This window comes from Mya arenaria, chromosome 1 (assembly GCF_026914265.1).
Source record: "Mya arenaria isolate MELC-2E11 chromosome 1, ASM2691426v1".
In the NCBI taxonomy this organism is placed as follows: domain Eukaryota; kingdom Metazoa; phylum Mollusca; class Bivalvia; order Myida; family Myidae; genus Mya; species Mya arenaria.
In genome coordinates this window covers 12,302,880-12,318,125 of record NC_069122.1, presented here as the reverse complement: position 1 = coordinate 12,318,125, position 15,246 = coordinate 12,302,880, and the positions used below count along the sequence as shown (strand labels likewise).

The 15,246-nt window shown below is 34.6% G+C and overlaps 1 protein-coding gene across 1 annotated transcript; it reads left to right on the top strand.

Moving 5' to 3' along the window:
* The first annotated feature begins 4,970 nt into the window (after positions 1 to 4,970).
* Positions 4,971 to 7,456, top strand: LOC128215549 (caprin-2-like). Its single transcript, XM_052922511.1, has 2 exons — positions 4,971 to 5,343; positions 6,643 to 7,456. The coding sequence occupies exons 1-2, from the start codon at positions 5,055 to 5,057 to the stop codon at positions 7,059 to 7,061; spliced, it is 708 nt and encodes a 235-aa protein (XP_052778471.1). The 5' UTR covers positions 4,971 to 5,054; the 3' UTR covers positions 7,062 to 7,456.
* The last annotated feature ends 7,790 nt before the right edge of the window (positions 7,457 to 15,246 follow it).

Genomic DNA, 15,246 nt, shown 5'->3' with positions numbered 1-15,246 from the left:
TTAAACTTTGACCGGACATCGACGTCGTCGACGGGGCGAGTAGTAAAGCCTTATTTTTAGTAAAAAATTAGAGCTATTAAATCAGTGTAATTTAAACTAATATATGTGAAGGAGAAAGAAACAGACGAAGCGTGAAGAAACGGTCCTCCAGAATTGTCGACGTATAAATTCAATGTAGGCTAATTTGGTTTTCATGAGTCCAAATATATACAAATACAATATCAATCAAGAATGTCATCATCATCATCATCATCATCATCATCATCATCATCATCATCATCATCATCATCATCATCATCATCATCATCATCACCAGCAGCAGCAGCAGCACCACCACCACCACCACCAGCAGCAGCAACAGCAGCACAAGAAGCGGCAGCAGCGACAGCGGCAGCAGTGACAGCGGCAGCAGAAGCAGCAACAGAATCATCATCATCATCATCATCATCATCATCAGCCATCATCATCATCATCATCATCATCATCATCATCATCATCATCATCATCACCACCACATCATCATCATCATCATCATCAGCAGCAGCAGCATTAGCATCAGCAGCACCACCACCGGCATCAGCAGCAGCAACAGCAGCAGCACAAGAAGCGGCAGCAGCGACAGCGGCAGCAGTGACAGCGGCAGCTGCAGCAGCAACAGAATCAGCAGCAGCAGTAGCAGCAGCAGCCGCTGCACCACCATAACCACCATCATTGCGTGTTGAATACAGTGTTATTCGATAACCAAAATCAAGTCAAATATGTATATTATTTAATACTCACATAATCTCTGGCATAAGCGGCATCCTTGTGGACAGTCATTGCAAGGGATCCAACATAGGAGTTAAATGCAGAATGAAATTCTTGATAACCTGTTGTTGACTTTGTAATGTTAAGTCAGTTTCAGGCCTGAAATAATTGTCAGACTTCCGAGTGTCTGCTAGCATACACATCAACTCAAATATCCGCATTCATAAGTATTTTACATTTTCACTTATCCGTGTTTAGCCATGGAAAAAAGGGTGGTAGGCATAAACATGTGATGGTTGAATGCCGTTGATTCTAGAACATCCGGGTTTTGACAGACTTGCAAGCAAGCAAGTAAGTTTTGATAGTGTCCCAGAATCGTTGGTTCGAGCACCAAATTAGGCAACACTTTTCCTCACAGGTTGACTTTGAAAATATGCATTTTGTCAAAATATCCCGGTGCCTGATAGCATTTAGAAAGAAGTTGCGTACCAAATCACATAAATTAATTTTAAACACACGTTAAAGTTTGATAGCTTTCTAAAACAAAAAAGGTTCAGTAAACATAATAAAAACAGTTTGAATCAAATCAAACTACGGAACGGCATAAGATCTACTCTCCGAGTATCTAAACAACAAATACAACATACATGTTATGGTTACATTACTTCTTCATAGCCGAATTTGGGGAAGAAGTAAATTGTGTAATGTAACCAAAACATGTATGTTATATTATTTTTTTTAATTTACACAATATTTTACAAGTAAAGGCTTTTGTGTTCGTGTATTAATGAAAGGTAATTAATGAAATAGGAATAAGGTTGATTGTATTATTAATACAATATTATAAAAAATAGACTGGTCTTTTTTGGTTTTCAGTATCGGAACACAGTGTTGAGATTTTTTGGGGATACTTTCAGAAACTTAAACAAATTTATTCAACTAGATGCATGTTCAGGTGAGAATTCCGGTTGCAATTGAAAGATTGGAGGGTAATCTGCATGTTTGCCGCATGTTTTTGCTACAATTTTTTGATTGGGTACTTTTCTTGGCATGATTTTCGTACTCAACACATTTTGATCTAAATTAGGATGTATCACTTTCCTCTATTAAGGTTTTTCGAGATTTTCTGACATTGTTTAAGTGTAGTAATTCATAGTTATATTTTGCTAGAGAGTTGCCAGGAGTGACCCTTTTTGATAAATCTGAAGAAAAAATTAATATTTTAGGTTAAATGCCACTAAATTTTGTAGAGGTCAAATGACACCAAAGCAGGAGTGCATTCCCATCAAATCACTGTGAGTGCTTAACGTATATCTTATTTTAGTAAGAATATTAAATAAAGCCAATATGAAATTTAGAAACTTAGAAACAGGTAAAACTATAACATGCACACTCAACAGGCACATTTCATCCTCTTGTGCTAATTCTGCCCAATTTCACAAAATTACTTAAGTATTTTTATAATCTCAATCTCAACTCTTTTAAGCACACATCAGCATAACATGTTTCAATTTTTTTATATCATTTTCCTCTTTTTTAAAAAGAGCGCGTGAGAAGAATTTAGTGTAAGTGAGTTATACCCAAGTCTCATTTGCTCAAATTTTACCTTTTTAAGAATATTGTGCAATGATGTAACACGCGTCGCATGAGGATAAACTATAGTTCTGAATAATTCCATGCTGTTATATGGAAAATGAGTTGAGCTTGAGATTGAAAAATAATTTAAGTATATATGTTTTATATTTTGTCCAGACTAATGATTCAATCAGCAATATATGCTTCCTAGCTTAAAACCGATATTGTTTGTTCAGCAAATTAATTTTTATTTATTGTAGATCGATTGTGAAGAAAATTATATAAAGATAAGGTAAGTCACTCTCGTTGGCACAAAGTTGCACGAGAGAGTTGGACAGAAAACAGTACGCATATGAGCGGAAATCGAACCTGGGTCGCCTTGGTGAGAAGTGAGTGCTCTAACCATTGTGCATAGTGTACAGCCTTGTTTGACAAACTGCCAAAGAAACGTCCTAACACAGCACGAATAGAGCAAGTAGAACACTGTCAAGAATTATTGCTGAAAACATTTTGCCATCAATGATTTGAAGTAGTCAATGATACACAGAACTTCCGTGAATGGTCTGTTTTTGGTGTTTATTCGTTTGTGTCTCTTGTTCAGTATCGCTTCTCTCACTTCCTTGTGTCTCTAAACAGGGTTTATATTTAAATGTTGACTACTGGCCCGACCCTTGCAGCTATCATTGTATGATTATCATCGTATGATTTAATATACAAAATGTTAATCTCATACACATATAAGCTCATATCGGACTTACAACAATTAGGTGACAATAGAAAGCCTGAGACAATATATTTAGTAATTTAATGATGAACGGCAATACAAGTTACTAAAGCGACCAGACTGGTTATCGAAGATATTTTGCTCATAATGATATTCTAAATAAAGGATGCAAAATGGCAATACTGTAATGTTGCGGGTTTAAAAATAAGATATTTAAGATTGCTGGCTGAATTGGACTTCCAAATCAGAGTTCATTTAAGGAATGAATTGTGGGATTGATGTCATTATCGGGGTATGAACGCAATTGAGCTGGTCAAAGTGTGTGGAGTCCGAAGGACTTCATGCGTACTTTGACCAGCACAATTGCGTTCATATCCCCGATAATGACACCAATCCCGCAACTCATTACTTATATTTACACCAAAAGTTCATACTTTCATTCAGGAATTTTTAAAAAATACTTCATTTCATTTAAGAAAACCTTTCAGTAATCCTTTCTTACCCATTCTGTAAATAGAACGACCCGACTGTAACCGGAAACATTTTATCAAATGACGTCACAAGAACGCGGAAAAGGATCAACCACTTGATATCACTTATAGACGTAAAATTGAAACACTTATGACAGCAATACAATTTACATATCATACATTAACACTTTCTAAAGTGTTGATTTATATTTTACGGGACCTTATGACACGATACAAACAATAACAAGATCAACAAGTTTCATGTATAATGTTATGCGATGAATTGCGATCCGAACATATCCGAAGATGTTGCGCTCAACGGGTAATAACCGCAATTCCCGAACGCAGTTCATTTAAAGAATGAAAGTTGAGGTGTGAATATTATATGACAACAAACGTCAGAATGGGAATGAAATGTTATACAACAAAATGGTGCATAGTTTGATGTCAAGGGTAAAATAAATGCAAATTATAAATATGATAACCTTATACAATTATTATTATTCTTTTTTTCAGTTAGAGCTAAATAAAAACGTATGAGAAATTCATCAGTCGCACTTGTGAAATTTTGATATGTCTGATTTGCAGAGTACTAACTTCCGGTGCTCGCAATTGTAAACGTCCATGTTTAGATAGTGTTGAAAACACACAAGTCATCTTAAATTAAGTCCACGCAAATAAAACTAAGTGAGACGAGTATTAGCATTTAATATTGCGTAAATTAATAATTGTTAATTTGATATCATCGACGTCTTTTGGCGTCATATTGAATAGTCTATATTGGTACGCTGAGAAAACACGTTCGTAAGGCCCTTATGCCAACGTATACTGTACAATTTGATAGTAGGATTGTCTTATCGGATTAAAATAATTTTGGTTGGACAATATTTTCACGTCTTAGAATTTCGATGCTGTTTTGACATTTCCGAGTGGTTTTGTGTTTGGAATTTAGGAAATAATTGATAAAAATTGATAAAATTGAAAATATTTCGTTATATTGTAATTCATCGCCTTTTCAATACAAGTACGTTATTTCTCATTGTACGTTTATTCCGCAAATGAACGAGTCTCGTCTGAATTGCTATATCGTGTTTTATCCTGTACTCGGTTCTCAAAAACAAAAACATAAGCATGTTTCATAGTAAAATACAATTTACAATTTCCCGTGAGAAAATTTGTGATATATATCTAATCTTTGTTGCGCTTGCACATTATAAAGTGGAAAATACTAGAGCACAAGTGAGCAAGCTACACTTTTGTATTATAATGCTACTTATTTTAGGCGGTTCCATCATTAACGATAGACGGGGTGCATTTACGATATCACTTAGAACACATTAATCACTGGCAATGACACTGATTGCAAAAATAAAAAGCAACAACAGTAGCACCTCTTTCTGAATGCACGATTGTTTATCAGAGACAAATAACAGAACACGGAAACTGCACCTAATGGAAAAAATATAAGTATAAAATAAGTTGCCTGTGATACTTATTTACAGACACAACCGGCTTTGGACCATTCTAAACTTCTCAAAATGAATTTTCAGCAGAAATATTTCGTTCTTTTTTGTACATTTACTTTTGCATTCTGTGATGAGCCCCGTTTTAAATCAAGATTTGAGTACGATGAGCAACTCTTGGAGAAAATGATTCGCATGGAATTTGAATATGCACAGTGGGAAAAACGCATAAATGAAACTCTCGGGGAAATTGACAAACAGAGAACTGGGATTCAAACTGATTTGGAAGTATTGCGAAATGAAAGAGAGGAGTTTGACAAGCACGTTAACGAGACGATGACAGATATGCAGCAACTGTCTAAACGTAAGTGTCACTTATTACAACAATACAATTTATTCGCCTTTATTATATATATATATATATGTCACAAGTCGTCATATGATACGGAGTTTTATTTAACGATTTAAGGAAACATGTTAAAAAGTTTGGCTTTGTGAGCTAATACAACGCTCACTAATACGACTGGACGAATAAAAATAGGTATTATACGATGAATTGCAGGTTCGTTTTATCTCATGCATTTTCAACCTACTCATTGGATGAACCAAATATCGCAGTGTAGTGCCATTTCCCGCGCTACATGTATTTTAGAATAATTTAAAACAACAGAAACATCAGATCGTTTTAATTCTATTTAGAAGTAAATTGTGTTTTATGATGATATCAAATAGGAAACACTATGAAAACACTATTATAACGAAATAAGCTTTTTTCAAGTCGTGGCGTCATATTCCCTAAGATATCGTCATTTTTTGTAATTATGTTTATGACCTTATTTCTTTTATAAACACCCTAAGTATTAAAATTATTTTTACATGTTTTTCACGAAATAAAGACGAAATATCATACCTTCCTAATAAGATTAAGATGGAAAATGTCCTACAGTATTCATATAAACCATCATCATAAATACAAAATGAGAAATAATCGTACAACTTGCGAGGAAATTGCCAACTCAAGACTTATGTTTGCCGGGGTGATATATTTTCTGACCAATAGAATGATGGCAAGGTAAAGCATATGATACAATATATTATATCATGCCGTCAAAAATGCGAATTCTTAATAAACATTTATAATTTACAACTTATTACAGCTATCAGTATCTATTCCTGTTTTCAAAATCCAAGTGTTTATTTGTTATAAAATAATATTTATAAAATATGGTTGTTGAATATCACCTATTCTTAGGAACGTGATGGTTCCTTTGCAACACTTGAACAATAAAAACTTACCATGTAAATCTTTCTCAACAAATATTTGGTTTAAACTATTACAAGATAACATTCCCAAACTCAAGATAAACAAAGTTTGAGCAGAATCGAAGAATTAACTACGAAAATATTACATGAAAAGTAAACAATTGAGTTGTAAATTTTAAAACAAACACAAATACTAGCAGTTTAGAGAAGAAAGCTTTAAAGCTCATTTTATATTTTGCTTCTGGAAATATTTTTCAAGTGTGAAACGCAATATGAATATGTTAGGACAAAGATGAAAATAGTCAAGTGACATCGACTTCTTCGCAATAAAACAAAACTGAGTAAAAGCGGAAAGGTAGCCTTAACATGTTTGACTTTAATGTGTTTTCTCCTATTTCAGCGCAAAATTTAACAGTTTTGTTTAGAGCGCGAGAAGTTGTTGAATATACCCTGTCAACTAGAAACGACATAATTATCTTCTCCAATGTGCTCTTCAATGTCGGCGGCGGCTACAATTCTGAAACTGGGAAATTTACAGCACCCGTCGCGGGAACCTACCTTTTCACAGTCAGCCTGTGTCCGATAAGTGGAAAGAGCATATTCTACAAAATTGTGGTCAACGAAGACGTAGTGGCGAACGGACATTCGTTTAGTGTTTCCGGCTACCCTTGTGTTTCCGGAAACGCTATCGTGCAGCTTGACGCCATTGACGTCGTCTACGTCAAATCTACGTACACTGGTGACGTACTATTGAAAAGTGGTTTGTACGAGCCAATGTATGATGCAAAATCGAATTCCTTTTCCGGTGTACTTCTATAGTGAACGCCTAAACCACTAAAACATAATTGAAACACTGTGTTACTATTTAGGAAATTGACATTCGTGCCTTTGTATTTTCATTCGTTGAAATGTCATATATAACATAATATGATGATTATACTTAAATAATGTATAAAATTGAATTGTGAAGATATATATATAACGGTTATAAATGAAGACGTAAAAAGTGTTTTGCGCTGTTGGTGTTTTATTTGGAAAAAAATGTTATTTTAAATAGATGTTTAATTACAGTTTCTATGTGTATTATTAAGGTCAGACCATTGAGTATAGCTTACATTAAAATATAGCATATTATGGTATGATAATAAGACTGTTTGATAAAAATTATATTATAATGATAATATTTTTTATAGATCGATTGTATATTGACTTATTTTCTTTAACCGGATCGATCGAATAAATAAAGTATAAAAAATACATGACCTTTGGCCTAACAGGCCTTATGAGGCTTGCGGTCTTGCCCCCTTGGGATAGAGGCAGAAGAGTGTCACGGTAAAATTGGACTGGTTTCTGTAACCTCGATCATATCAACACTTAAGCTTTTTATAAAGCTTCATGGTTTCTTCTTAGAATGATCATAAAATTTATTTCCCCATAGTCGGCGACGTATATGTCATCATCGACGTAGTCCTGTACAATCTTTACCTTGGCCAAAACAGTTACACTGTTTACGATTTTCGAACTAAACGTTCTACAAATGTACAGACATGGATGTTAAGGGGCAAAACTCGGAAAAAAAATAAACACATGGTTTAGTTGTATGCATCTTTTTATGACTGTAAAAAAGACCAGTGATATAAATCTTTATGACGCCATTAACTTACATAAGGGTCGTGGAATAGAATAACAACATCATGTTCGTTTTTTGCGTCATACGTACGTGGATACGCCCTTATTTTATGTTCAGATATTGGCTTTGAAAAATGACGATAAAGCCACTTCCAATGTAAATGTATTTTTCCAACAAATATTTAAAAATCATAAAATTACACCGGAAAATGTGTAAATATATTTTGACATTAATATAATGTGTATCGGAAGCACAGTATGCATCAAGTTAAGTATATATATGTATCTGTGTACACAGCTGAAAACCGTTTTTGATTCAAAACATAAAATAGATAGATAGATAGATTCTTTTATTCCTCCAACAATGGAGAGCATTACATATTTAAAACATGCAATACATGAATATACAGTTGATATATAATCATAACATAGAAAAGAATAGGAAAATGATATGCATGGCATCAATTTCAGGGTACACAACAATACAAAGAATGGGAAATAAATGACATGTCCCTACATTACACATCGTCCTGCATTTTAGATAGAGTTATGACAATGATATAAAAGGAGTGATATTTATAAGTAAAGTAAACATAGTGAAATAGATAGTTACTTTTACAAAAAAACAACCCAAATGAACAAGACTTCAAAAGAGACTGAAAATTACTCTAATTAAGTATCTTATCAGTTGTCTGCTTTTTGGAAAAAAAAACTTAAGTTTTTAACTTACACTCAACAAATCATGTGCCTTGACCTTCTTCCCCACCCTCAAAAGCAAGTTCAATCTGCAGCTTCATATAAGCTATATTCACATTAAGATTCATCAATATCTATCAATGCTAACTAAAGTTATTGGGCAGAAACCATTTTTCTATTTTTAGTAACAGTGACCTTGAGCTTAGCTCCACCCCCCTCAAAAGCAATCCCAAGCTAGCTCTGTACATAAGCTACCTACACGCCAAGTTTTATCAATATCTATCAATGCTAACTAAAGTTATTGGGCGGACACCATTTTTAAATTTTCAGTAACAGTGACCTTGACCTTAGCCCCACCCCCCTCAAAAGCAATCCCAAGCTAGCTCTTTACATTAGCTACCCACACACCAAGTTTATTCAATATTCTATCAATGCTATCAAAAGTTATTTGCCAAAAGAAATCTTTTATTTCAAGTTACAGTGACATTGACCGTAGCGCCTAACCACTCAAAAGCAATCCCAAGCTAGCTCTTCACATGCTACCTACACACCAAGTTTCATCAATATCTGTCAATCCTAACTAAAGTTATTGGGCGGAAACCATTTTTAATTTTTTAATAAAAGTGACCTTGACCTTAGCCCCTCCCCACTCAAAAGCAATCCCAAGCTAGCTCTTCACATAAGCTACATACACACTAAGTTTCATCAATATCTATCAATGCTAACTAACGTTATTGGGCAGAAACCATTTTTCTATTTTTAGTAACAGGCGACCTTGACCTTAGCCCCACCCCCCTCAAAAGCAATCCCAAGCTAGCTCATCTCATAAGCGACCTACACACCAAGTTTCATCAATATCTATCAATGCTAACTAAAGTTATTGAACAGAAACCAATGTTTGACGCACGCCCGCCCGCCCAACGACAACCTCATTCTAATAACCCGGTTTTCGTTGAAAACCTGGTTAAAAATTCCGATACAATGGGTACAAACTTTATTTGTGTCAACAATGTATTTACACATTTTCCGTGGTAAATTAATTGTTTCTAAAATATGTGCTTGTCACTGTTATAATTTGACGTTTACACGTTATGTCGTCATGACTATGTTTGTTATGATCACAGGCTAACGTATAGTGCTCAATACTTTTAGTATAATTGTCTTATCTGTTTTTTAGATAATTATAATAAAAGCGGAAGAATACTTAAATGCTTTCGTTTTTTTTGTCAAGTCTTTAGGTCGATTAAGTTACTGATCGCATTATTTAATTTAGGTATATATTTCCCAATGTATCTTCTCTATTGCAAATAAACGAGTTTCGTCTGAATGACCATATCCTATTTAATCTTTAACACGCTTCTCAAAAGCAAATACAATATAAAACATGTTTCAGAGTAAAACACAACCTGCGCATGATCCTGTGAGAAAATTTAAAATATAAATTTAAGCTTCATCGTTTTATTTTTGTTGTACTTGAAACACAAGAAAATAATAGAACACGTGTAAACAAGGTATATATCTGTACAGGAATGTTCCTTATCAGGGCTGGTTCAATAATAAAACGGAAAACGGGGTGTATCTACGCCTCTCTTGGAATGTAGAACGTGGAATGTGATAACAAACTGAAAACATCACTCAGACAATGTTAATATTTGGACACGACACTGATTAAAGGATAACAAAACCCAGACATGAAGCCCCTCCTTCTAATTAAAAGCTTGCTTATCAGAAACCAGAAACACCTTACAGAACACAGATGCTGCTGCGTAGGATAACAGTATCAAATAACCCAAATAGCCCTTGATATTAAGCTGCAGACACCACCGGCTTTGGACCGATATAAACTTTTCTAAATGGATGTTGTGCAAAAATACTATCTTATGTTTTGTCTGTTGTCTTTTGTATTCTGTGATGAGCAATCTTTAAGAACAAGAACCGTGGGAAAATGTATAAATGATACTTTGACGAACATTGAGAAACAGAGAACTAGCATTCAGATTGATTGGGGAAGTATTGAAAGATAAAAGAAAGGAGTTTGACAAGCACTTTAACGAGACGATTTTTAAGCTGATTGTTTAGTATTAATTTTCAATTAAATAAAACAAAAACATTTGAAGTAGCAAATTGAACGAACATTTTAAATCCAGTGGTCGTTATACCCCCAATTTGTTAGAAATGAACAATACTTAATTTCTCTACAGTGATTATGCTCAAAATATTATTATTCAAAACAAAAACAAAAATAACAATTATTAAAGGAATGTCAAAACTGTATCATGAAAGTTTCTCCGAGTTACCTTGTTGAACTGGATCATTCGAATGTAAATGCTTTGGTGTTGGTTGAAATGTTTTACGGTGTGCAAGTTTCTGAAATGAAATTTGAAGCAAACATTATAATGATGGCACATACTTTATTTATTTATGAAAACATTTTTGTCAAATAGGTCAAGTAATTTATACTGGCATGGCGGGTGGAGTATTCCGGACAAACAGGATTAAATTTTTGACAATGCACATAGAAGACCCCCACCCAGAAAATCGACCGCTGTTTTATACCAAAGGAGTTTTGAAATCAGAAATGATTTCGGCACTAGGAATTAAAGGCAAATCCTATCACAGGGTGAGATAAGACAAAACTATTCATTATCTTTAATTATATTTACAACGATTGTATTAAAATACACTGGAAAACAAAACAAAATCAGTTTTCGATGTTGATAGAATCTACGATAACAAGTAAAACAGGCGTAAATGTTCAAAACGCAAATAGCTATTATCTTGACATTTATTGATAATCATCTTATGTATTTTTAACTTATGCGGTTTTGCGCTGGTATTTTTTCTTTTCTTTTTTCTTACTCTCGATATATTTGGTACCCATAGATACTGACCTACCCTTACCCGGAGCAAGCGTTAATATTGGGAAAAAGTTATTTCCTGAAAACTTCATCGTCATTGCTGTTTCCGTTTTAATTGCATTATAACTTGAGTAACATCACTATTTCAAAGGCAGAGTCGGCTTGACGTCAACAGATGACGTCGTGTAACGGAATGCTGTGAAGAAGTGCATAGGCCTTCCGATGTCGCCAGCAGATGGAAGCTGAGGAACAGGTCGACAACGCTTCCACAGTTCGGCAAAACGTTCGTATAAAAGTGGCATGAGCGATTCGACAATGGTAGATTGTCTATAAAAGACGACACAAGGGCCGGCCGACCAGCGCGGGTGAATTCGAACGTCGATCGGGTGAAATACCATATCTACAAATACAGGCGGGCAACAGTGCAAGTATAAGTGATGACCAGAATATCTCGGGATCGACTGTTAACCGCATTCTGACTGACGACCTGTCGAAAGTAAGTGCACGCTGGGTACCTCGGTTACTGACCTAATACGACAGGCAACGACGTGTGGCATGTTCAAATGGCTTTCTACAACGTTACGCAGAATAGGGGGATGCATTTCTCGATCGTATTGCAACAAGTGACGAGACTTTGTTGTATTACTATGACCCCGGAAAAAGTACAATTATCGGTTTAGAAATCACCTCGCACACCACTGCCAAAGAAAGCGCGCGAATAGAAGAGCATAGGCAAGGCGATGATTATCTTTTTTATGGATCGGCAAGGAATGATCCTGCTACATCGGGTTCCAGACGGCAGAACAGTCAATGCAGATTATTACTCAAAGGTATATGCATACTGAAATTATTGATTGAAATTTTGCGTTATGTCGGAAAATAGGTGTTTAATTATTGTCAATAATTTATATATTAATAATTTAAAAGAATGAAACATCAGATCGTTGAACGATTCGATATTCTTTTTGAGGTTATATATATTGAAAGATATTATTCAAGCGGCCGAATGCAGACCTGGACCGCATAATTCTTCATCAGGATAATGCACCGGCTCATAGGGCGGCATCAATGCAACTGGAGATTGTTGTCCTCGGATGTGAGCTGTTAGAGTATCCACCTTACATACCTGACCTGGCACCCATGGACTTCCGTACTATTCCGGACATCAAAGGCCAGTACCGGAGTCAGCGTTTTGATACGACATCTAACCTTATGCAAACGACATAGAGGATCATTTCCATCCTTGACAAAGAGTGAGTGGTACGTCGAAACATTTCAGAAATGGATCAGTAAACACCGGAAATGTGTGAACACGAGCGGAGATTACGTTAAAAAAATCCTAAGAACTTGTATTGTGACATCAGCTTATGTCCACGACTTCGGTTGTGCTCCGCGTGCTGCGTGATGGTTAGTTTCTGTACATCCGATAATGGATTTATGATTGTTGTAAGCTATTGATATTTATACATTTATGTTTTGAAAAATTTAAATTCTGTCATGTATATATATTATGCCATTTTAATATAAATTATATGCAATTGTGTATTCATGTATAGACCCGGACTATAGTTTATTATTAAAATCCATAGTTACACCTAAGGTAAGGATACATCAGTATCAGTAGCTCGCTTAGCTATCATATCAAGATACTTGAAACATGGGGGTAATGTCATCCTTTGATTTTGTGTGCTCTATGTAAGTGATCGTATTGTGTAACCTTGTTTCAACTGACAGTCCATTATTTTCAAAAGGACAGTCTATTCTTAAAATATTGCAAAGTCCATTTAGAGAAAATATTTGACATAACATCTTAAAATATTGGACAATAGCTATTATGAGTACGTAGCACAGTCCAATATATCGTAACGTATAAAGACTACAGAAAGAAAAATGGTTGAGGTCGCATACATGTTTTGATATGTATGAATAAGATATATTCACCAACCATTCAAAGAGAAAAATGTTAAGAACGAATACACACATAATACGTATGTATATTGCTTTATTAACTTCATCATTGTAGACATAGATGGTGACACGATGGAACAATTATACACAGGCATATGCGAAGTTTAACAAAAAGGTATTAAAATGTTATAAATTGCGCGCTTAAAAACCTTTTGTACGAACAACCATAGGTTATGTTCAATAAAAAGCACAACTATTTTAGGTTATGTGTATTAAGTAATGGTCTTTACAGGCTCTATTCTGCTTGAAAAAGTGTTAATGTTTCAATTAAAAAAACATACATTGTACGCTCAGGACCGTTTTGAAACAATCAGCTGATTTTAATAGAAAAACACAATTTACGGATATTTCAAGTTACGTTTTGCTCTTAATCAAACTATTAAGTAATGTAGCATTAATATACTTTATAACCAGCGAGAAACAAGCCATATATAGAGAGAATTGTTTGTGTCTGTGTAAGATCGTAATATATTTCATCGAGTGGCATCAAAACTGATAAAATATATTGCCATCTTACACTGAAACAAATTATTTTTATTTTTATAATATGCCTTAAAATGACATTTGATTGTAGTTTTACAGAAAAGTGCGCCAATTGAACGTCATTTCGGAGTTAACGTCGTTGAATAGGTGAAAAGGTCAGGTATTTCACTGTGAAATATCATTTTCATTTCAGTGATATATCTTTATAAAACGCTGGAAAGCATCTAACAAAACGACAACTTTAAATTTTAAAATATATTTGCATTTAATACAAGAATTGTAACGGACATTAATGCCTGTTTTTCCTTAAAGCCCGAAACCGGCAAATAGGAAAACAAGAAGTATTGTGTTTTAATATGTACTTCCAGAAAATCACACTGAATAATAACTGTGGGTGTATGCGTTCAGTATTTCGATATTGTCATAATTTAGCTGCCACTTTTAGAGTTTCTTAGATAATGGTCGTCATTTTGGACTATAGGAATCCATAAACCTGGTTCCTTGGTAATCCTTTCTATGATCATGCGCACTGTACCACTGCCCCTGGCATGTACAAAAGTCGTCAGTTCCTTGCAGAGGTGAGGGCACCTGGTACTGGTTCTGCCCAGGATAGGTGTGCGGTGGTTGAACTGTCACTCCGGGACCCATCAATGTGCTTAAGCCGGGACACGGCGTATAAACTACTTACACCACCATCTCTGATATCATACATATATGAACCGTATTCATGCAAAGTTGAATGCTTTCACAACAAAGGGCATGCTTTTTCTACCAAATATCCCCTCAAAACGCCTATTTTGAAATTGGTCAAGGCCCATAAAGCTTCATTGTAATATAATACTTTCGGTTTACATTTTACATATTTATTGCATTGGGTGATAACACTTTACTCAAATACGTTCTAACCATTTTGTTTTGAAAAGATAACACTTTATTTTCATTAATCTCTGAACAATCGAACATGGTGTGAGTCTGTATACCTCCCAGACATGAACAGTCGGGTTTAATTCTTATCTGTACGAGACCAATCTAGAAGCTATAAAAGTCTCTGCGCGGTATCTCAAAACCTTAGATATGCTTTTTTATAGATTCATATAACGTTTAAATAGAGACAATGTAATATCACTTAAATAACGATGTCGAAACTTCGTTACTGTTCGCAGGAAACGAGAATGGCACTTGTGTTCAAAACCTTGATACTATTTTTGGTGACAATATCGACCAATGGTAAGTACATTGTATTGTTTCTTTTATGGTCTTTAAAATATATATTATTTATGTGTTTTTCTTAGACTTTAATAGTAGAAAATATAAATGGTAAAGATTTCTACTTAGTTAATTATCTACAAAAAATAAGTTAACAAATAGCA